This window comes from Onychomys torridus, chromosome 1, assembly GCF_903995425.1.
Source record: "Onychomys torridus chromosome 1, mOncTor1.1, whole genome shotgun sequence".
NCBI classification, from domain to species: Eukaryota; Metazoa; Chordata; class Mammalia; order Rodentia; family Cricetidae; genus Onychomys; species Onychomys torridus.
This window is the reverse complement of record NC_050443.1, coordinates 28748017-28770872: the sequence shown is the minus strand read 5'-3', so window position 1 is coordinate 28770872 and position 22856 is coordinate 28748017. Positions and strand designations below refer to the sequence as shown.

Here is a 22856-nt window from a genome sequence, read left to right as displayed (position 1 = left end):
AAACCAGGCTAGCAAGCACACTGGGAGAAGCAATTTACTTAAAAAAAAAATAACAAAAACAAAGAAACAAAAAACCTTTGACAAACTGTCATTTATTTTCATTTTATGTGAATGTTTTTGTTTTTTGTTTTTGTCTGCATGAATGTCTGGGTGACACATACATGTGGTGCTATGGAGGCCAGAAGAGGGTGTTTGATGCTCTGGAACTAGTTATAGATGGCTGTGAGCCACTGTGTGGGTACTGGGAACCAAACCCAGGTCCTCTGCAAGAGTAACCAGTGCTCTCAACACCTAAGCTGTAGGAGGCGTGAGGTCTTTGTGGTCAGAGATAAGCACTAGGGGAGCCTGGATGTTGGTACACAGGGTTGTCCCTTCAAGGGAAGGCATTCAATACTTGTCTACCCAGAAGTCTGGGAGCGGGTGTGCATTCTAGCCTGGTGGCCTTTGTGTGTGTGGGATTCCAGACCAGATCTTCCCCAGACCCTTATCAGGATCTTGTTGTTCTCAGTCCATCCACAGAACCTATAGTTGGTGTTACATGTACTCCACAGAGTTTCTGTGTAGTTATGCCTGATCTCTATTTAGCTTACTTTGTTCCTCAGAGAGATTTATGTGTGCTTTATTGTGCACACAGGATTGAGTTATTATCACCTGAAAAGTTTTCACCAAATTGTGCTGTGCTTAAACACATCTGCAGTAAACTACTCTGGGCCAGACTCCTGAAGTTAGAACCAACACCAGCTACTTAGGCGTATAACCAAACTGCCTTCTTGACTCCCACAGATCTCACTCTGCTGGCTGTGGGGGTCTCAGGGAATCCTAAACTAAACTGTCTCTCCAGCTCCCACTTAGTTTTTTCTAATGTAGGTGATAACCATGGTTTTGCCTTACTGGCTGGCATCTGACCTCACAGGTTTTCATGTTGTTTTTAAACTAAATCTCAATCTTACAATTTTACCAATAAAGACTTGGGAATCAGAGACTGGGGTGAAAACCTGCTAGCTCAGAGAGGAGCAACCAGCTGACCTTCCTTCTTAGCCATTGTCTCAGAAAGGGAACTTCTCTTCTGCTGTCCCAAACCAAAAAGGCTGCCAGACTCAAAGTTCATTACCTGTGCGTTTCTCTAGCAGGCCTTGTGCTCCCCCATTCCCTCTGCCTTGCTGAAAATCATTAGATACATTTGGATACATTTTCCTGACCCCCTCTTATTCTATGACTACTTCCTGTGAACTAGTTCCGCCTCTTGACCCAAGGTTGATTTTATTTAATTAACACAATGTCAGAGTTACAGTGTGATCAAATATCCCACAACACTTTCATGTGTTGGGAGCCAGACCCATCTCAGGCTTTCTCAGAGGCTGATGAAAGGACCAATGGAACCTAGTCCTAGTCCTGTCAGGATTGGATAACAGAGTTATTCCTGTCCATCTGTCATTAGTGGGTTAAATTTTCCTGTCTGCTTGTGTTTCTTACAGAAACTGGGCTGATGCTCAGAGCAGGTACATGGCAAGCATCTCTCTTCTCAAGATAAAGTGGAAGGGGCTCTGGCAATAGAGAGTGGGATGCAAAGTCAGCATGCACCCTATGCTGTTCAGTTCATTTATCTATTTATATGTATGTATGTATGTATGTATGTATGTATGTATGTATGTATGTATGTATGCATATGGTTTTTGCCTGCCTCCAGGTCTGTGCACCATATGCACATAGTGCCTGTGGATACCAAAAGATGATATCGGGGCCCCTGGGATTGAAGTTTCACATAGTTGTGAGTCCAATCTAGACCAACCATAAAAACTGCAGCTCTTCAGAGCATGTCTGGGACCTTTGGCACAGTAAAGCTGAATTGAGTTTCTAATATGAAAGAACCAGTATTGGCACAGGACACTCCAAGACCAAGTTCTCAGCACAAAGGAGATTTATTTAGCCCAGAGGGGCAGCCACAAGGGGGCTTTTGATTTCTGGACTTCAATACCTTGATAGCTGGAGCTTGGTAATCAGCTTACGGGGAGGAAGTGGCCAAATGAGGGAATAGACCTTGGTAGCTAACTTTAGGAATATAATCTAATGGTTTCAGCAAGGCAGAGGGAATGGGGGAAGCAGAAGGCCTGCTAGAGCTGTGTCGACCATGTTTGGGCCTGCCAGAGTCCCTTTGCCCTACGGGAGTGTTAGGGAGGGGTTCTTTACAAGGAGCAGGGGTAACTCAAAGCTGCTGCACATCAAGGAAATGCCCAACTAATGCTACAACTTGGGATCCTGTGCACAGCTCGTAGGCAGCCCAGCAGCCCAAGAAATTATCTCAGAAAGGGAGCCTCTCTTCTGCTGTCCCAAACCAAAAAGGCTACCAGTATCTCCTCCTGCAGGGGAACATGGAGTCGGCCTGGTCTAGCTAGCTGCCTGGAGAGAGGCATGAGTCATAAGTTTTTCAGGATAGAGTCTGTGGCTCCTAAGGCACGGCATGGTGCTCAGTTCCTGAGAAACCAAGGCACTCTACCAGTCAGTGAAGCCTTCAGACCACCCAGGTATCTCTGCATTCCCTAGAAGTCAGAGAAGCATCTAGAAGTGGTGGAGGGTATCCACTAGAGAAGACTACTTGTACATGGGTTTCTTTTTCTTTCTTTTTTTTTTTTTGAGAATATATGGTAAACTTTTTATTATAAAAACTACACATCTTGATCAATGTAGCATTACCTAGGCCAGAGGAGGGCCTGCCTTTCATGAAACACAAAAACCTGACCAAAACCCCACAGCCACTGAGGCTAGTAAAGAACTGTGGGATGTGAGGTCGGCAAAGTGCAGGAGAGTGGGAAGGAGGCAGAGGAAGAAGAAAGACCAGTGAGAACAGGGCTGAGGGTCAAAGGCACTGAGGGGCCTTGGGACTCCTTCAGAGGAGACTGCTGCATCAGGTCTAGACAGGACACCTGACTCCCAGTCCCAGGGGTTACCAGAGAAAGGCCTCAGCTGAGCTGCCTCAGAGCTCACAGGGCAGGTGAGCCCTCACTGTGAGAGACAGGAGCGCAAGGCAGGGGCCACAGCTTTAAGTACATCCCAAAAGTTCCTTTTATTGGTATTTGAACCGAAGTCCTGTCTGTGGAGAATCCCCAACCCAGACACTCCCACCTCACCAGTCGTCAGAGATGACTCAAGGGCTGCTTGTGCTGCATCCACAGGAGTCTGCCGGTCCTGAGCCGAGGGCAGGGAGTACTGGGGGTCCCGCCTGTTCTGTTCCCCACGAAAAGCAGCACAGGTCGGAGTGGAGAGAAGACGCCGTGGGCTGCACCTAGCTAGGTCTTTATTGCCGTGTCGCTGGATTTGTAGGCCACTCCCCAACTTTTCAGCTCCGGGACAATTCCTTGGGGTAGGCGACCAGTGACTGACACAGCATATACACCCGGCTTAAAGTTACTGACTCGCTGCCACTTGGAGACCCAGCTGTCTTCTGGACTCATCATTGCAATGATCCCATCAAATGAAGAGCTGGTGCAGTCATATACCATCTCTCTGTTGCCCTTCATTTGTAGGTACGCTTCACAATTGTCACACCCATCATATTCAAACTGGTCTATAGTCTTGACTAACGAACACAGCAAACAAGCCCGCAGGTGCCGCAGGTCCTTCGGCACCAGCACCGTCTCCAGGGCCATCCTCGCCCACACGATAAAACACAGAAAGACCGTCACAGGCGCCACAGCCGCAGGAAGTAAACACCGTACACCGGTTTCAATAGAAAGTCTTCATTAGCCGGCTTCAACTAGAATGGGTGTTCGGGATCCCGGTGTACCACTGAGCCTTTCTTGGGATGAGCTTTTAAGCACAAAATCTAACGAAAGCTATTGGGGTTCTGCCCCTTGATAGCCTTCACCCAGAGCTCCAGAAAAGACGCTACCTGTGGCTGATAAATCTGAGGGGTTCACTAACAAATCTATGTGCTCAAAATTCTTAGTCCATGCACTTTATTCTTCTGAGTCGGTTCTCTCCACACAGCTTCTTCTCTGCTCTCACACTTAGCTCCTCTCTTGCCTGGTTCTCTCTACACTTTTCTCCTGTCCCCTCTAAGTGCTGTCTCGATTCCTTCATCTTAGTTCTGCCCCATCTTGCTCTTTCCTCCCCACTCAGTTCTTCCCCGCCAGGCTCTTCCTCATCTACCCTTTGTCCTTCTGCTTCTCCATCCGGTTCTCCAACCTAGTCCCCCAGTCTCTGAGGATCACAGTCATACACCCCTGCAACAGCAGTGCTCTGGCCAAGGTCCCCAGGCTTGACTTCTTACAGGGTCATAAAGGCAGACACGAGTTATCCTCAGGCAGTGACTGTCAGGCTTTCTTCTACAACTAAGAGCTAAAATCAGTTAATATATCAGAAAAAGGGAATTTATGTGCTCAAACTACATTCTTAAAAGTGACTAGGTAAATGTTAGGAGTCTATAATGTTAGTATAAATACCACTAAGGCTGTATAAGAAAGGAGGGTCTGAGTTTCATTTGCACAAGAAACAGCTATGTCCCTAACATCGCCTTGTTGGGAACCAAAAATTGGATGGCTGCGCCTTGACCTTTCTTGCTTGGATGATCTGGCATAACTACACCCTTGACTTACAATACAACCCGTTACTGACTTACAAAACAATCGTTCCCAGAAAAAACCACAAAATGTATTTTTAGATTAACTTCCTGGAATATGTTTGATTGATGAGTTGTTCAAGCATTGGACCAAAGAGACCTCTCCCTAACCCTTTTCTAATTGATTGATCGGTTGCTTAAGCACTGGACCAAAGAGACCTCATCCTGACGCTTTTCTAACAATTTTTTCATCTCCCTCCCTTCCCCTCATATCCACCAGTATATAAGCTTGCTTCCCTTTGCAATAAATGACACCTTGATGTGACTCAGACTGACTCTGTCTTTCTTTATGCACTTGGTCTCCTTCCTCTCTCGCCCCCATTGGTCTTTCAGGTGGTGCCTCCTCGGGTCCTACCCAATAACCTGGCCTGCAGGATGGGTCATCGCCTGTCTCCATAAGGGTGTTTACCTTAATTCAGGAGACTCAGTGGTTCGTCTGAAATGCTTTATCCTGTCTGCCTTTTGGCTTTGGATGCTAGAGAAGTGTATGAGATACGGTTAGAAGTTCTTTGGGAAGGTATGAGAGCACACAAGAAATTCATAGCAGGAAACAGCTGATGTATTAAAAGCCAAATAACACCAAATACTCCTTGAGATTTGGGTTCCTCTGGAAGAATTCCCCTGGTTCCTCCAGGTATAGCTTTACCATATTCAGCTGAATTCCTACTACATTCTTGTGGCTCATAGCAAAAAACCATGTCCTGGGTTGATATACTTCAGCTGACAAGAACTGTTAGCCAGAAGCAGAACTATAGAAGCCAAAAAGCAAGGTCAGTACACTTAGAGACTTTCCCAGAACTATGGGCTTTGACAGATTAGGTCTTTGCATTTTTGGCAGGTGATGCTGTCTACATACTGAGATTTACAACTTGAATGGCACTTCCATCATGGAGTCAGTTGTGCTAAGGTCTGGTGCTAAGGCCCTGATACAGAAGTTTGACAGAACAATTAGTCTTAGGTATTAATCTTGTGTACCTTGTATGGCTTGCAAATGTCACTGTATCCTGGCAACCACAATTGTATTCTTCCTGGAAACTGCCATTATAACCTGTTTCTGATAAGGGGGTAAAGATTGTGACTGCTTGCAGTAACCTTGTCTCAACATCAGTCTTAATGAGACCCTCCGACCTCGCTTGGTTTCAATTCCCAATGACCATATCAGGGTACCCTGGTTTGGCAAGAAAGTGCTGACATTCTACTACAGTTGTGTACTCCTTGAACTGCTGGGAAGGAGCCCTCAAGAGTCTTCAAGTTTTGGTTCTCTCAGACAGACATTAGAACAAATTCTAATTGGTCCCCCCCCACCCCCCCAGCTGAGGACCAAACCCAGGGCCTTGCTTGTTAGGAAAGAACTCTACCACTGAGCTAAATCCCCAACCCCAAAGGTGTGTAAAATCATTCTGTTATTTTGTCTTTTTTTTTTTTTTTTTTTCAGAGCTGAGGACCGAACCCAGGGCCTTGTGCTTGCTAGGCAAGTGCTCTACCACTGAGCTAAATCCCCAACCCCTAATTGGTCTTAATAATAAAAACCAGGAGTCAGATATAGGGGCAAATGCTGAAAGATCAGAGAGACAAATAGCAAGCCATAGATAGCCATCACCTCTTACCTCACCAACTCCTCAGCCTGAAAGAGGGCTAAGCTCGGCTCCTCCCACCTTATGTTCCTCTCTCTGCCCAGCCACGTCACTTTCTGTCTCCACCTCCCTAGTGCTGGGATTAAAGGTGTGAGATCCCACATGCTGAGATCAAAGGTGTGTGTCGCCACTTCCTGGCTCTGTTTCTCTTTTAGACAGGATCAATCTTGTGTAGCCCAGAGTGGCCTTGAACTGATCTTCTTGCTTCCTCCTCCCAAGTGCTGGGATTAAAGTTATGTGTCACCACTGCCTGGCCTTTAGTGGCTAGCTCTGCCCTCTGATCTTCAGGCACAAACAAAATATCACCACATCCCCCCTTTTTTTTTGTCTAAAATAAAAAAAAAAAACCATTATAACTAATATAAGAAAAACTATATACAGTAGGAAAATAACTATATACAATATATACAGGCAATAAATACATCAACAATGTCCAGTCCATTAACATTTGACAAATTCAGAGAAAATACTCCATATCTATCCTATCTTGGTGAGTCCAAAAGGTTGTACCTAACTCACTTTCTATTCTAACTTGCGCTACCAAAAGTATCTTTTAATGTATCTCAACCTTATACACAGACATGCGAGTTTCTATTTATCTCAAGAGCCCTGGCTACCTCCAGGGGGAAATCTTTTTAGTTGGGAGGAAACTGCTGTTCAGTACCATACAGCTTGCAGGATCAATGACAGTGGAACCAGCCACTGTTCACATGGCCGCTGCCAGTAAAGCTGGGGAACCACCTCAGAGGCCCGCCCCTAGAGACGTACTTCTGCCTGCTTGGGTCTTACCTCCTAAAACTTCCATGACCTTCACAACAGCGCCGCAAACCCAGGGACCAAGTGTTTAAAATGTGAGCGTGGCATTTTAAATTCAAACCGTATTTGGCTCACAGTTAATTTTATTAATTCATTTAAAAAAAGATTATTATTTATTATGTATACAGTGTTCTGCCTGCAGGCCAAAAGAGGGTACCAGATCTCATTATAGACGGTTGTGAGCCACTGTGTGGTTGCTGGGAATTGAACTCAAGACCTCTGGAAGAGCAGTCAGTTCTCTTAACCTCTGAGCCATCTCTCCAGCCTCTTTATATATATATATATAATTTACTTGTGTTTTTGTTTGTTTCCTTTTTCTTTCCCATGAGCTGTGAAATTTTGGAGAGCCAAGGACTTGTTGGCCTGAGTCACTATGAGGCCCTGAAGGTCCAGCCTGGCCATAAATCTCAGGATGTTATTACCATGGTGTGATCAGCAGTACTGTCTTAGAGGCTCCTGTCAGCTTGGGAGTAAGACCTTTACACTGGCCACTGAGGTAATCAGTTCAAATGGGAGTGGGGTGAGGTGGGGTGGGGTGGGGTGAGGGGGTAACAGAAAAGGCTATTAACTGTAATTCAGGCTCCTTGACTCAAAGCAACAGTCACAAGAGCATGAAGAAAAAGGTGTGGCTGAATAATGCCCCTTACAGTCATTGAACCAATCAGATTTAAGCACTATGAAGTAGTGGGCACTAGAGAGGCCACACCCAGTGACTCAGATTGCCAAGGCCATCTCAGGAACTGAAGAGTAAAGAGAAGAAGACCTGCAGACTTTGGGTTTGTGATGAGTTATGGACAATGTGGGAGCAAAGTGTGTGTGTGTGTGTGTGTGTGTGTGTGTGTGTGTGTGAAGAAGTAGGATTTAAAAGAAGGAAAGAGACAGGGAGGGGATTCCAGGAAGCATGGGGAGGGGATATGGGGCCAGCAAGTCTATTCCATAGGACAATGGAGGTGTGGTGGACTCTAGATGTTGTCCTATCCCTGGCTTGGGATGGCATCATCAGTGTCTTGTACCTCATTTGGCTTGGGCCCAGATGTTTGCAAAGATATAGCACTGAGCCATGCCTCTTGCCCCTCATTGGTGGATTTTAGGGTAGGGGTTCTGATGCTGCTGAGTCATGTCCCCACCCCTCGCTGCTACTGCTGAGCCATATCCCCAGCTCCTCATGCGCATGTTATGGCCACATGTTTTTACCACTGAGCTAAATCTTCAGCCTCTTTTTACTTTTTCTTTTGAGACAAGGTCAACACATTCTGTGGTCCAGTCTGAGCATCTGGGATGTCGGGCCTACACCACCGGGCCTGGCTCAGACTCTCCTTTCTAGGGATCTCGGATGCTCCTTCCTGACTCCTTTACCCTCCGTGCACAGCTTCTATTCACCCAGAATCCCCTCCTTAGGCTGGGATCCATGGCTCCTGGGACCAAAATCAAGAACCTGGAATCTCACGCTCCATCAGGGAAACGGATCCAACAACCATTACCCCGTGTCTGTCCCAGTCATGCTGATTGCCTTGCCTCCCCCAGCGAAGGATTATCTGTGTCTCTCCATCACCTCCTTCTGCTTCTGCATCCTGCTGGTGATCCCAGCCCTGATGTTCTCCCTTAAGGTGAATACCATCCAGCTCCTGATCACATCCCCCTCCCGCTCCCTCCTCTTCCTCAAGTACCTCTTCATGTCCCAGGGGGCCCCTTTTGGTTCCTTCAACTCCTGGGTCCTGCTAAGCTCCACTCTCTCATTCTGTCCCCTCCTTGGTTAACACTTCTTCCCGTGGGGACTGAGCCCCCACTCTTTTCTTGCTTACCTCCCCAGTCCTGATACTGGGCTTTCCAGGCCCCTTCCTTCACTTCTTTCCTCTTGGAAACTATCTTGCTTGCGTGGCCTTCACCTCCACAGACCCGGGAAGCTAACTACAATGGGGACTGGAGGCGAGCACAGAGGAACTCCAGGCTGGCTTTGGGCTTCAGCGTCTCCAGCATCCTTGTGGGCTGCCTTCTGATGGCCAGCTCTATTACATTAATATTTGAGACAGAGAGCATGACATCTTCCTGAAAGCATCACCTTACCCAGCGAGTTCTGTCTATTCTTGGAGTTTCTGACCTTGGACATCAGCAACTGCCTGTGATGAGGAAGCCTCCAGTGTAGCAACAATGCTAAGAGCAATAAAGATTTCAAGGAGGTTTCACCTGCTGTATGTATGGGTGTCTGGGCCCCTGTTCCCATGGCACTGTGGATCCACTTTTCCAGGTGTTGTGGGGCCCCTTCAGAAAGTGTCATGGGCCATGGCATAATACAGCAGATGGCAATTTATATTCAGGTATCAACATACCAGATGAATAATCTTCTGATGGAGGAACCTCGTTCAAGCAAGGCTTCTGAGGCCACAGACTGAATACTGTTTGCTTCTGCTTGTAATTTCACAAGTGCAAAACAGCTGTGGAATCTCCCCGCCACCTGGACTGTAAGGTGCAATCTCATGTAATGTGTACATGTAGTCTCATGATGACATCTCAATCTTGTAGGCATTTATTCTGTGGACTGTCTAAAAGATGATTCCTCATAAAGCTGTATTGTTCATTTGATATCTATAATATTAGCTTACACAGAGTATAATGAATAAATATGATTACAAAGAAATACTAGACAATTCAGGAATTATAAATCCCTGAGAAGTGTTTAAGTTCAGAGCTCAGGCTGACATGAGAAAGCAGTTGCATCTTCCCAGCTCTAAGACAGCTGATTTAAGGCCTCAAAGTAACTTTAGATTAAGACCAGATGCCTTGCTAATAGATTTTAAGATATACTTTCCCAGAAATAGCAGTCTAGTTCACAAGGACATACGGAGCTAGCTGGCTAGGTCATAAATACAAAAAAGCCCAAATATTGCTAGCTGGCAAATGATTTTGTCTTTGCATACATTCCTGACTTCAATCTGTAAAAATATATTCTGACTAGTCAAGGCTATAAAAATAAATAAATAAAATAACCTGCTGACTCTGTAGCCCCTAATGAGGGCTGCAGGCGTTCTTAGACAACCAGAAATTACATGCAGGATAGAAAAAATATATTTCAAGATTTTAAAACCTTTTATTGTCACTGTGCCTTTGGAGAATGCCATAATGAGCTCATATCAAGAAATTTAAGGTAAACCTGAGCTCCAACCAAAGCATTTATGACATAGCTCTCTTTCTTTAAACATTTCTAGAAAGCTCGGCATTTCTGTTAATTACAAGATGTTAATTTAAAACGTTACTACAGTTAGAAACATAGGATGTATGCACAAATTCCTTAGTTCTCTTAGACTCCTCAATAGCTTCACTACCTCTCTAAATAGATAACAATAATTGGATCTTTCTTTGAAGTTGCAGCTGCAACATTACAGCCCCAAAAATTAGAGAGCTAAGGTTTGCTACAGGATTGGCTGTTTCTTGTTGTCGTTTTCTGAAACCTTAAACTATAACTCCTGTATTCTGATGAAAGAGGCTATTGGATGTAGACAGCTGTTGAGACAAAGGAGAGCTGGAGCCAACACGAGAAAATAGACAGAGAAGCCAAGATGAGAAAAAAAGAGAGAATAAAAAAAAGTTACCATCAGTACGCCTGTGATTTTTTTCTCCCCTAAAACCCTCAGATAAAAAAAGTTCCACCAGGCGGTGGTGGGGCACGCCTGTAATCCCAGCACTCGGGAGGCAGAGGCAGGCGGATCTCTGTGAGTTCGAGGCCAGCCTGGTCTACAGAGCTAGTCCAGGACAGCCTCTAAAACTACAGAGAAACCCTGTCTCGGAAAAAAACCAAAACAAAACAAAAAAACCAAAACCAAACAAACAAAACCCAAAACAACAACAACAACAACCAAGTTCCTAAAGCCCTTGCTACACTGTGGCGTTCTCACAACCCGGCAGCAGCCTTGAAAGCTGGTCTTACGGTCTGTGATGAGAGTGGACGTTGGGTTCAATCCTAAGGCAGATGGATGAGGTGTAGTTCTCCATGGACGACTGTCCAGGGAAGATAGGCACGGGGTCTCCTTAGCTTGTTTGCGGCTGTGATGAAACTCCACGACCAGAAGTAACTTAAGGAAGAGAGGCTTTGCTTCAGCCTCAGTGTTCCAGAGGGAAGAGTCTGTCACAGTGGGGAAAGCACGGCATAGAAGGAGCAGGAAGCAAAGGTCATATTTTTGTCTTTACCCAAGAAGGGGTGGGATGGTGGTGGGGTGTGGGTGGGAGGCGGGCAGTGGTGAAGGAAGAGAGAGAAAGGGAGAAGAGAATGAGCTCTCCTCAGGGTTATACCTCGTCCAGCAGCAGCACGGCTCCACCTCCCCCGGGTTCCAAACCTCCCCGAACAGTGCCACCAACTGGGGACCCAGTGTTCAAATTCATGAGCCTACAAAGGAAGTTAGTTTCCCATTCAAACTACCGCGGTGGTGGGTGCATCTATAGTCTCAGTATTTGGGTGCCAGAGGCAGGAGGATGGTGAATTTAAGACCAGCTTGGCTTATAGAGCGAGGCTCTCTCTGAGAAAACAAAATCAGTACAATGACTTCCATATGTAATGCCAGCGCTCGAGCGGCTCGGACAGGAGGAGCGCAAGTTTGAGGACAGTTTGAACTTCAGACATCGCAAACAAGCAAAAACTTAAAACTGCAACAACAAGAAAACCCTTTCATTTACTGGGTTGGGGATCCAGTTCAGTGGTTAGCACTCGCTTAGCCCGAGGAAGGCTCTGAGTTCAGTTCCCAACACTATAAACAACAAAAACAAAAAGCTGGCCATGGTGGTGCATGGTGGTGCCTTTAATCCCAGTACTCAGGAAGCAAGAACAGTTGGATCTCTGAGAGTCTGGGCTAGCCTGGACTATGTAGCAGATTTCAGGCATGCCAGTGCTACCTATGAGAACCTGTCTTAAAAGCAAAAGAAGTGGGTTGGAGACGTGGCTCAGGGTTAAAGAGCATTGTCAGCGCTTCAGAGGTCCTGAGTTCAATTCCCAGCAACCACAAGGTGGCTCACAATCATCTATAATGGGATCCGATGCCCTCTTCTGGCCTGCAGGTGTATATGCAGATAGAGCACCATATACATAAAATAGAAAATCCTAAAACAAACAACAAAAACAAAAACAAAAAAAGCTGGGCTTGGTGGTGAATGTCTTTGATCCCAGCACTCATGAAGCAGAGGCAGGCGGATCTTTGTGACTTTGAGTTCAGCTTGGTTTACAGAGCAAGTGGGCTGTTACACAGAGAAACCCTGTCTCAAAAAACAAAAACTTTAAAAAAAAAAAAAAGCAAGACAAAACAGACAAGCCTCACACAATATTGAGAAAACACCAAGAAAAAAAAATGTAAAGTTTAACGTCTTCAGTGACAGGAGTACCGTCTGTTTTGTCCAGAGTTGAAGCCACTAGCCAAATGTGCTGGATCTTGCCCAATGTAGAAGGTCAAGCTTTGATTTAACTGAATTAAAAGTCAGTTCAACTTGTCCTTTGTTCTTAGGAGCTGCCATAGCTGGACAGTGTTTCCGGACGGTGGTAAGTATGAAAAATAGGATGGAACTGGGAGACTAGCCCTGGCAGGGAGCTAACAGCCGAGCTGTGACCTGAAGCACAGCAGACAGAACATAAATTATCTGGGGTGTAGTTCCGTTGGTACAGTGCCTGCCTCGTGTGCAGGAAACTCTGGATTCCATTGGTAGCACCCCAGAAACGATGCCCACCCTATAACCCCAGTACTCTGTGAATTAAGGCAGGAGAAACAGAAGTTCAAGCTCATCCTTGGCTAGTTTGAGTGTGAAGCCAGTTTGAGACCTTGTCTAAAAGGAAGGGGAAGAAATGAAACGGAAATGTAAAGAAGGTTTCAGCCTGAGCCCTGGTGAAAAGCTGTGAGTCGGGGTGGGGGGGGTAGCTTATTCTGGGAGTTTAAAAGAGTGGGAACCTTGGGCTGGAGAGATGGCTCAGCGGTTAAGAGAACACCAGCACCCATGCCAAGCCTGCTCACACTAACTCCAGCTTCAAGGGATCTGACACATTCTTCTGGACTCCATGGATAGCTGCACTCATACATACAGATTCCTACTCAGACACATACAGAGTTAAAAATGAAATGAATCTTTAAAACACAATTGAGTTACATTGGAGGTAAAAAGAATTCTTAAGAAATGTGGTGTGCGTGTGTGTGTGTGCGTGTGTGTGTGTGTGTTGTTTAAATTTAACACAAGGTTTCATGTAGCCCAGGCTGGCCCTAACTTTTTATGTTGCTGAGGATGACCTTAAACTTCTGATCCTCTACTTCCTAAGTGCTGGAATTACAGGTGTGTGCCACCATACCTGGGTTATTGTGGTGATATATTGTACCCTAATAAAATTTTCCTGAAGATCAGAGAACAGAACAAGTCACTAGACTAAACATAGATGCCAGGCAGTGGTGGCACATACCTTTAATCCTAGCACTCAGTTGGCAGAGATCTGTCTGGATCTCTGTGAGTTCAAAGCCACCCTGGAATGAGATTGACTCTAGGAAAGAAAGAGAGCCAGACAGTGGTGGCACACACTTTTAATCCCAGCACTTGAGATCTCATGCCTTTGCTTGGGAAGCACACAAGCCTTTAATCCCAGCACTAAGAAATGATGGCCGGGTAGTGTGACGCACACCTTTACTCCCAGCACTCGGGAGACAGAGGCAGGCAGATCTCTGTGAGTTCGAGTCTGGCCTGGGCTACAAAATGAGTTTCAGGAAAGGCACCAAAGCTACACAGAGAAACCCTGTCTCAAAACCCAAAACAACCCCCCCAAAAAACCAAAACCAAAACCCAAAACAACCCCCCCCAAAAAAAAAGAAAGAAAGAAAGAAAGAAGTGATGGCTGGGTGGAGAAAGGTATAAAAGGCATGAGGAAACAGGAACTGAAGCTTTTTCAGGCTGAGCAGTCCTAGAGGTAAGATGTGGCAGTGCCTTGTTCCTTTGTCTTTCTGATCTTTCAGCATTTACCTCAATATCTGGTTCTGGGTTTTTATCAATAAGACCATTTAAGAATTTATGTAACATCTGGAGTCCAACTTCTGGGGCATGAATTCAAGAAAAAGCCTGTGGTTCAGGCAGGAGCTACATCCAGCCAGAGTCCCCACCCTGCCTGCTAAGTTTTTATTGCAGCCTCTTTGCAGCAAACTCCATAGGCTTTTGGGCCCCCCAAACTGCAGAAGTTAGCAACTTTTTACATATTTTTCTTGTGAGATGGCTGATTCTTTCACTTCTTTCCTCTCCTGGTGGGTTTTGGCTTTCCTTGGGCCCCCTTCTCAGGCTGCTGAATCATCATTGTCAGCAGCAGATTTGGTGAGTCAACTGGGATTTTTTTCAATTGGGATTTTTTTTTCCTTTTCTTTTTCTTTTTCTTTTTTTTTTTCTTTTTGGAGTTAAGGATCGAACCTAGGGCCTTGTGCTTGCTAGGCAAGCACTCTACCACTGTGCTAAACCCCCAACCCCTCAATTGGGATTTCTTAAAGGGATAAGTTATTTAAATTTTTTTCCCACATTATAAAATGGGAAACATTGTTACAATGGAAAGTGTTTGGTCTCCAGTTAGACTATACATTAAACAGTATGAAAATGGAACAATTAAATGAGAGGATAATTAGTGTTGATGGGATTTATGTAATGTCAATTATAAATATTATTTGCTTGATCATCTCTGTTTTATCATTAAAAATGTTGGCTAATATGAGTGCCAATATAAAAATTTTAGAAAAATCTGTTAAAACAGATCATAGAAATATTCAGACTCAGACAGAGGAATTTAAAGGTGAACTAATCTCAGCAGTGCATTATATGGTTACAGAGAAGCAGCGTAAGGCTTTCAAACAGCCAACCTTAATCTATCCAGTAACCTTACAGGAACTACCAAATGATAGATATCCCCAAGACTGGGTACAAGTTGATGAGACTCCTGTGCAAACGTTAGATTTGAGGAGATTAAAAAAAAAAAAAGCAGTAGTCTCATATGGCATCTTTTGTGAAGCAGGTGTTAAACTCGTGGTCAACTTGTATTAGAATTATTCCTCAAGACTGGAGAGATTTGGTTACAGCGAGATTGGTTACAGCCCTCTTAGAGACTGGTCCCTAATTACAATGGAGGACCTGGTGGAAGGATGAGGCTAAGATCATTGAACAATGAAATAGGGCTAGAGATATTGAAATCTCCCAAGATCAACTTCTTGGAGAAGGTAATTATGCTGATATACAAAGAAAATGATAGAGAAAAATTTGCCTTCACAGTTCCTAATTATAACAATTCTCAGCCAGTCAAGAGATATCAATGGAAGGTTCTCCCACAGGGAATGTTAAACAGCCCTACCTTATGCCAGTACTTTGTGCAAAAACCATTGGAGATAATTCGTGTAAAGTTTCCACAATCCATAATTTATCACTATATGGATGATATCCTATTAGCTGATCCAAAGTTAGACACATTAGAAAGTATGTTTGAAGAAGTAAAAAAAGTTTTGCCTCGCTGGGGACTGCAAATTGCTCCTGAAAAAATACAAAGAGGAGATTCTATTAATTACTTAGGATATAAGATAGAGTTACAAAAAATTAGACCCCAAAAGGTACAACTGAGGAGAGATTGATTAAAGACTCTTAATGATTTTCAAAAGTTGTTAGGAAGCATTTCCAATTTATTGGGTATCATGGGAATACCCAAAAATGGACTACAAAATTTGGCTAATACTCTAGAAGGGGACAAAGAATTAAATAGTCCAAGAAAATTATCAGTTGAAGCTAAAAAGAAATTGGCTCTAATAAAAAAGACAATTCGAGAAACACATGTGGATCATGTGGATCCAGAACTTAAATGCATTCTTGTCATATTCCCCTCCAGACATTCCCCCACAGGTATTTTGATGCAGAGGGAAGATATTATGTTGGAATGGATATTCCTACCATGTAAACCAAATAAGAAATTAAAAGCTTATATAAAAAAGATCTCTGATTTGATTCAAAAAGGTAAATTAAGACTTCATCAGTTGACAGGAATGGACCCAGCAGAAATTGTAGTACCTTTAACTAATGAGGAAATTTCATCACTATGGAAAGATAATGACTACTGGCAGAGAGCCTACAGTAACTTTTTGGGAGAGATTAACAACCATTATCCCAAAACAAGGGAATAGAATTAATAAAGAAGACTGAATGGGTCCTTCCTCACATTGTACGACACAAGCCAATTTCTGGAGTCCTCACATTCTATACAGATGCAAATAAATCAGGGAAAGCAGGATACAAATCGGGAGACTTAAGTAAAGTGGTACAAAGTCCATACAGCTCTGTAAAAAGGCAGAACTGTATGCCTTTCTTATGGTACTGATGGACTTCACAGAACTCCTCAATATAGTCACTGACTGTCAATATGCAGAGAGAGTTGTTTTACACATTGAAACTGCTGAATTTATTCCTGATAATACAGAATTAACTTCATTATTCATACAATTGCAGGAAATCATCAGAAAAAGGGAACATCCTATATATATAAAACACATATCAGATCCCATACAGGTCTGCCAGGACCTCTAGCACAAGGTAATGATGAGATTGATCAGTTACTAATAGGTAATGTGCTAGAAGCCTCAAAATTTCATAAGAAACACCATGTAAATAACAAAGGTTTAAAGAAGGATTTCTCTATTACTTGACAACAAGCTAAGGATATTGTTAAAAAATGTCCTACTTGTTCCTTCTATAACCAAACTCCATTGCCTGCAGAGAACAATCCAAAAGGTATACAAAGAAATAAAATTTGACACTTAGATGTGTTTCATTTTATAAAATTTGAAAGATTAAAGTATGTACACCATACCATTGACACCTATTCAGGATTTCAATGGGCAACTCCTATGAGTTCTGAAAAGGCTGATTCTATGATTACACACCTATTAGAAGTTATGGCCATCATGAAAATACCTGTACAAATTAAGACAGATAATGCCCCAGCATATGTCTCCAATAAAATGAGACAGTTCTTTGCTTATTACAATATAAAGCATGTTACAGGTATACCACACAATCCCACAGGCCCAACAGTCATAAAAAGATCCAATCGAACTTTAAAGGATATGCTAAATAAACAGCAACAGGTAACAATGACTCCTAGAAATAGATTGCATAGTGCTTTATTAACCTTGAATTTTCTCAATGCTGATGAGAAAGGAACAACAGCTGCGGAGAGACATTGGACGACAGAAAAAACTCCTGAGCTAAACCAACTGGTTTATTTCAAAGATGTGTTGACCTCAGAATGGAAACCTGGATATGTCCTACGTTGGGGAAGGGGTTTTGCTTTTGTTTCTACAGGAAAAAAAAAGCTATGGATACCAACAAAATTAATAAAAATTCGATTTGAACAGGAAAAACCCCTTGATGAGAAGTAAAAGATCATCCACCAATGTGACATCTCTTCAGGTTGTAAAAAAAATTTAACAATCAAAGGCTGGGGTAGGGTTCTGTTTTTGTCTTTCCAGGATAATAGAAATACCCATCTTCCATAAATCATAAGGCCTTGGATATCCGGATGTTTACAACAAAAAGAAAGAATCTATTGGTACCAATCTACACAGGGTAAGATATCACTGTCTAACATCTATATCTCTATCAATCTAGAATAGTTGTGGTTCCAATTTAATTATAAACCAAGCTGGCTTTGGAGATGGAATTGGCTCACTCCTTCTCTAAACCCAAGCATATTGATAAAACAAAAGGTTGAGAGATTCTTCAGTTCCATATCAGAAGATCCCTCTGGTGTGAGACAGAAAAAAACCAATTATAAGGGACCATTATCTTCAAGATTCTAATTCTCTCCATACTCATTCTTGATTTCTTGGAATCCTTTCTTACATGTCATGACATCTTTAAATCCAAACCTTCCATTCTGATAAAAAATAAGTTTTTTCCAATAACAATCTCTAAATTCTCCAGAAGGAAGATGGGGCCCCAACAACAACAACTCTACACAGTCCAGAATGATGCCATGGTAATTATCATCATACTACACTTCTTGCCAGAATTTCAGACAATCTTACCCATTACTCTGAGACTTGCTGCAGAATCTACAGTTAGTCTAACTGAGATTTAACTATCTGAGCTTTCTCACAATACCCAACAGAGATACCATCGCCCCCTAAACAACAGGAAGCAATTCTAATAAAACCACGACCCTTATCCCTAAGGTTTCATATTTCTCAGGGTTATGGATAATGGTTCTAGGGTTGGGGGTGGAAGAAACTGTTAAACTCAGTACTCTCCTTAAGGAAAGAAAATATGTCTCAAAAAAAAAGGGGGGGAAAGAAGAAATGGAATGGATAGGTATAAGATATTATGGTAGACTATCATATACATTAGTTAACAAATTTAGTAATATAGCAGCCTTTGCACTGTTATGAATTCTTATATGTTGATACAAATATAAAGTTTTTATATTCCTATTTAAGATAATTTGTATATTGATACAAATACAGAACTATGTTTGTTATATTGTACACACATTTTTACTCTTATTTGAAATATTTGTATATTGATACAAATGTGAATTTATATCTGTCATACTGTATGTATGTTCTACTTCTGTTTAAGATATTCTGTATACTGATATATATTTAGGATTATTATCATATTGCATATTGCACTATACATTCCTACCTCTGTTAAAGATATTTTGTGTATTGTCACAATTTAAAGTCATTGTCCTTTTATTGTACATTTGCTTACAGGCTGTTTGCCTTATTTATAGGAAGCTTAGTCCTTAGGTTGTTTAGATAGATAAGACAGAGTTATTGTCACCTATGCTTGTCATCTCTATAATTATGTTAGTTAGGTTATCCAGATTTATAAATACACAGGTCAGATGGACAGGTAATCTTCAAACACTTCATGGACCTAGAGAATATGGCATTTAAATAACTTAGAATTCTGTTGGCATGAGACACAATTGCTCCTGGCAGCACCAATTTGATCCTGAGAGAATGTTGGGCTTCTAAGACATTTCCATTTGGAAGTTTGTCTTCTTGGCACAAAATGGCCTACTGGGCAAAGAACTGCTCTTGCCTCAACTACTGACAGTACAAATGCTGTCCTTTCTGGACAAGCAGGACATAAGGAAAGCGACCACTATACTTTGCTAAGACAGGGTAAGATGGTCTTTCTGAATTCCTGCTTCTGAAAATGGTCTGTCAGATACTCTAGGCCTGTAGCCAATTTGAATGCACCAATGATGATGAAAAACATTAGGTGACTGTCCAGGCTGCCAGCTGTCTCTGTCTACTCTTGCAAGACTCCTGAAAGTTGCTTGCATCCTTCTCCCATTTCTCAGGTATTATTATATTCATTCTCGGGTCTTTGATGAGGTTGAAGATTAGCAGTTATAGTTACAACTTAGTATATATACATATATAATATCTTAGATAGAATATATTATGTATTAGACTCAGGTTCTTTAGGATAGAACACCTTTTGGAATGATCTTTGTAACATGCCACCTACCCATGCTCTAGACTTCCCTGGATTTTACTATGTGTTTTTTGCTTGATATTGTTTGCACTTATTGTAATTCCAACTTATCTAGGTCATTATCCCTCATTACTCCTGGACAATATTTGATAACCATCTCTTTGTATATAGTCTTGTATTAGGTTAGAACTTTCTTATTTAGACAAAAGGGGGAGATGTAGTGGATAGCTATCCCAGCATTGGCCTGGAAGTTCCAACCCCCACTGAGGCTTCGGTAATGGTCACGCCCACAAGGCGGGGCAGAGGAGGAAGCAGAAGACCCAAGATAGAGAGGAGGGGCGCGCTCTCTTGGTTCGGGGACGCTGGATGCAGAAAGTAGACTGAGCAGAGTTCTCCAGAGAACACCGCCAGAGTATGCCATACCTTTGCTAGACCCTACAACCTATCCCTTCATTTGTAAGTTACCCCACAAAATAAACCTCCCTTTTAACTACGTGGAGTGGCCTTAATAATTTCACCAATACAATCTTTATATGATGACCACACCCTGGCTTTATGCTGAATGGCAGCGTTGAATGCTTGGGACAGAATTGAAGAAGCAGGAAAGAAAATTGAGTCATTTGCTAAGGTTATACAGGGCCCAAAAGAAACCTCCACTGATTTCTTACAAAGACTGACTTCAGCAGTGAATAGAATGATACCAAATTCAGAAGCTAGACAAATAATAATTGAATCTCTGGCTTTTGAAAATGCTAATGCACAATGAAAAAAGGGTAATTAGGCCATTAAAGGCAAGATCAGCACCCTTGCAGGAATGGATCTGAGACACAATTAATATTGAATCTCATGACCGTGATGATGCTTGGATAGGAGAAGTGACTTCCAGAGGTTTGAAGAAAAATAGTAATGTCAAATGTTTCAATTGCAGTAAACAAGGTCACCTAAAAAGGGACTGTAAACAGGGTGTTCTTAGAAATAATGCTTTTTCAAGGAATAATTCCCTCCCTTCTGGATTATGCAGAAGGTGTGGCAAAGGCAGACATTGGACTAACGAATGTTGATCAACAAGGGACAGACAAGGTAATCCTTTGCCTTTGCCATAGGGAAACCCCTGAGGGGTCTCTCACAGGCCCCCATGTCAAATTCTGTTCAGTCCTTTCCTGTCATCATGGAAGAAACTCCTTCCCAGAGTAATTAAAGAACCTAATGCCTATTGTAAGAAACCATATTGCTCTGGGTGATAGGACAGCTTTAGAAAATAAAACAAAAATTTAAGGAGAAGTTATAAATCAAAATTGATAAAGATTAGGTTTGGAAACTCCTCAAAGTTAGGGTTGGGGAAGGGTTTTGTTTTTGTCTTTCAGGAGAATGAAGGCTAAGGAATCTGAAGAACACTGGACAAATGAGATATCTGAAGAAAAAGGACAAATCATCCAGAAAAAAATGTCTCACAATAAAGGTTTTCTGCAGTGAACCATGACCATGCCTAATAGTGACTTTGAAGTCTCCAAAAAGATGATGGGACCCCACAATGAGGATTCCATCAGGACAATGGTAATGCCATTAAGCTGACAAACATCACCCAAAGATCGGCTTTGCACTGCAAACTGCTCAGGACAATTTTGAGTTGACACAGCCTCACAGACTACTCTAGCCAGGACTGAGACAAGCCCTGTACTTACCCTGAGACTGGACAACAAATGATACATCTCCCTCTCCCAGGACTTGACAATTAACCCCAAATTTTTTCAGGATCCCCTAAACACACCATCACCCCCAGACAGCAGAAAGTAATTTTAAGAACACGATGCTCACATTGCCAAGAAGTGGGGGTGGGTGGTTTTTGATCATTTAGTGGGTTAAGGATAATTGTCATGGTTTAGGATGGTTGACTACAAGTTGTTATTGGTAATGATCAGGAAAAAACTAAACAAAGAAGATTAGATTCAGGGTTCTTTTTTGGAAAAAAAAAGAGATATAGAAATAATAGGAAAAAAGGGTAGATTATTGAATCTACTCTGAAAAGAAAAAAAAAGAGGATATAAATATGATAAGATAATAAGGTAGATTATTGAATCTACCTTTAAAAAGCAACTACTAGTTTTAAATATTTTGCATTGGATCGGATTTTTGTATATTGTTTACAAATTATGTATATTGATACAAATTTGAGATCATTTTTGTTAGAACATTCTGTATTTCTAATCTTGTTCAAGGTATTGTACCTATACAGCTCATTTAATAATGTAAGGCAATTAGCTAGTCCTTGAAAGTTATTACCAACTAATTAGGATATAAAAGAATGCAAGTCAGTAGTTAGTCATTACACTCAAACTTGTAGTCATATTAGGTATGTTTTCAAAGTCAAACAGAAATATATTTTATATAGACAGGTCATCTTCAAACATTTCATAGATCTACAGACTAGGCATTTAAGATGTTTTCTTAACATAGATTCCTTTTTTATAACTATGAGACATGCCTACTCCTGGGAGCACCAATCTCCTTTGGAATAGATGATAGGCATCAAAGAAACTCCATACAGAGTTTACTTTCTTTGTGGCAAAAGTTAGCCACTGGGCAAGAAAGTGCCTTGACTGCTGACAGTGTGCTGTCCAAATGGACAAGCAGGACACGAAAGAGAGGACTGCTGAACTTTGCTAAGACAAAGTAGGACAGCCCTTCAGAAAACCCTACTTCACAGATAAGTCTGTCAAATATGCTAAGCCTATAGGCCAAAGATGGATGTCCCAACATTGCAGAGAAATCTTGGGTGATTGTCCAGGCAGTCGGCTGTTTCTGTCCTTTTTTGAAAGTCACTTGTTTGCACTTCCTGCTTACTCAGTTAATATTATTTCATTCTCAGGTCTCTGATGGAGTTGAAGATTAGATTGTTATAGATATAGTTTTCCTTGTTAACAAATTCAGAAAAGAAACTCACTAAAAAAGTGGTAAGTGTGTAAGAACAAAAGACATCAAAAGATAGTTTTGGGTTGGTAATACAATTTGGGATAGAAAGTGAATTAGGTACAACATTTTGGACTCACCAAAATAGGATAAATAATGGAGTACTTTCTCTGAATCTGTCAAATGATTATGGACTGGACATTGTTAATGTAATTATTGACTGTATATTGTATATACTTATTGTATATAGTTTTTCTTATACTAGTTGTAACCTTTTATCATTTTAGACAAAAAAGGGGAAATGTGGTGATATATTGTACCCTAATAAAGTTTGCCTGAAGATCAGAGAACAGGTCACTAGATTAAGCATAGATGGCAGGCAGTGGTGGGACACACCTTTAATCCTAACA

At 42.2% G+C, this 22856-nt stretch overlaps 1 protein-coding gene across 1 annotated transcript; it reads right to left on the bottom strand.

Annotated features, from left to right (window-relative positions):
- Positions 1-3284: 3284 nt before the first annotated feature.
- On the bottom strand, positions 3285-3644 carry LOC118582999 (transcription elongation factor SPT4-A-like). Its single transcript, XM_036186266.1, has one exon. The coding sequence runs from the start codon at positions 3642-3644 to the stop codon at positions 3285-3287; it is 360 nt and encodes a 119-aa protein (XP_036042159.1).
- Between the last annotated feature and the right edge of the window lie 19212 nt (positions 3645-22856).

What these genes read in the sequence shown, in the direction of transcription:
- LOC118582999 (XM_036186266.1), bottom strand. Translation starts at nt 3,644, where the DNA reads ATGGCCCTGGAGACGGTGCTGGTGCCGAAGGACCTGCGGCACCTGCGG.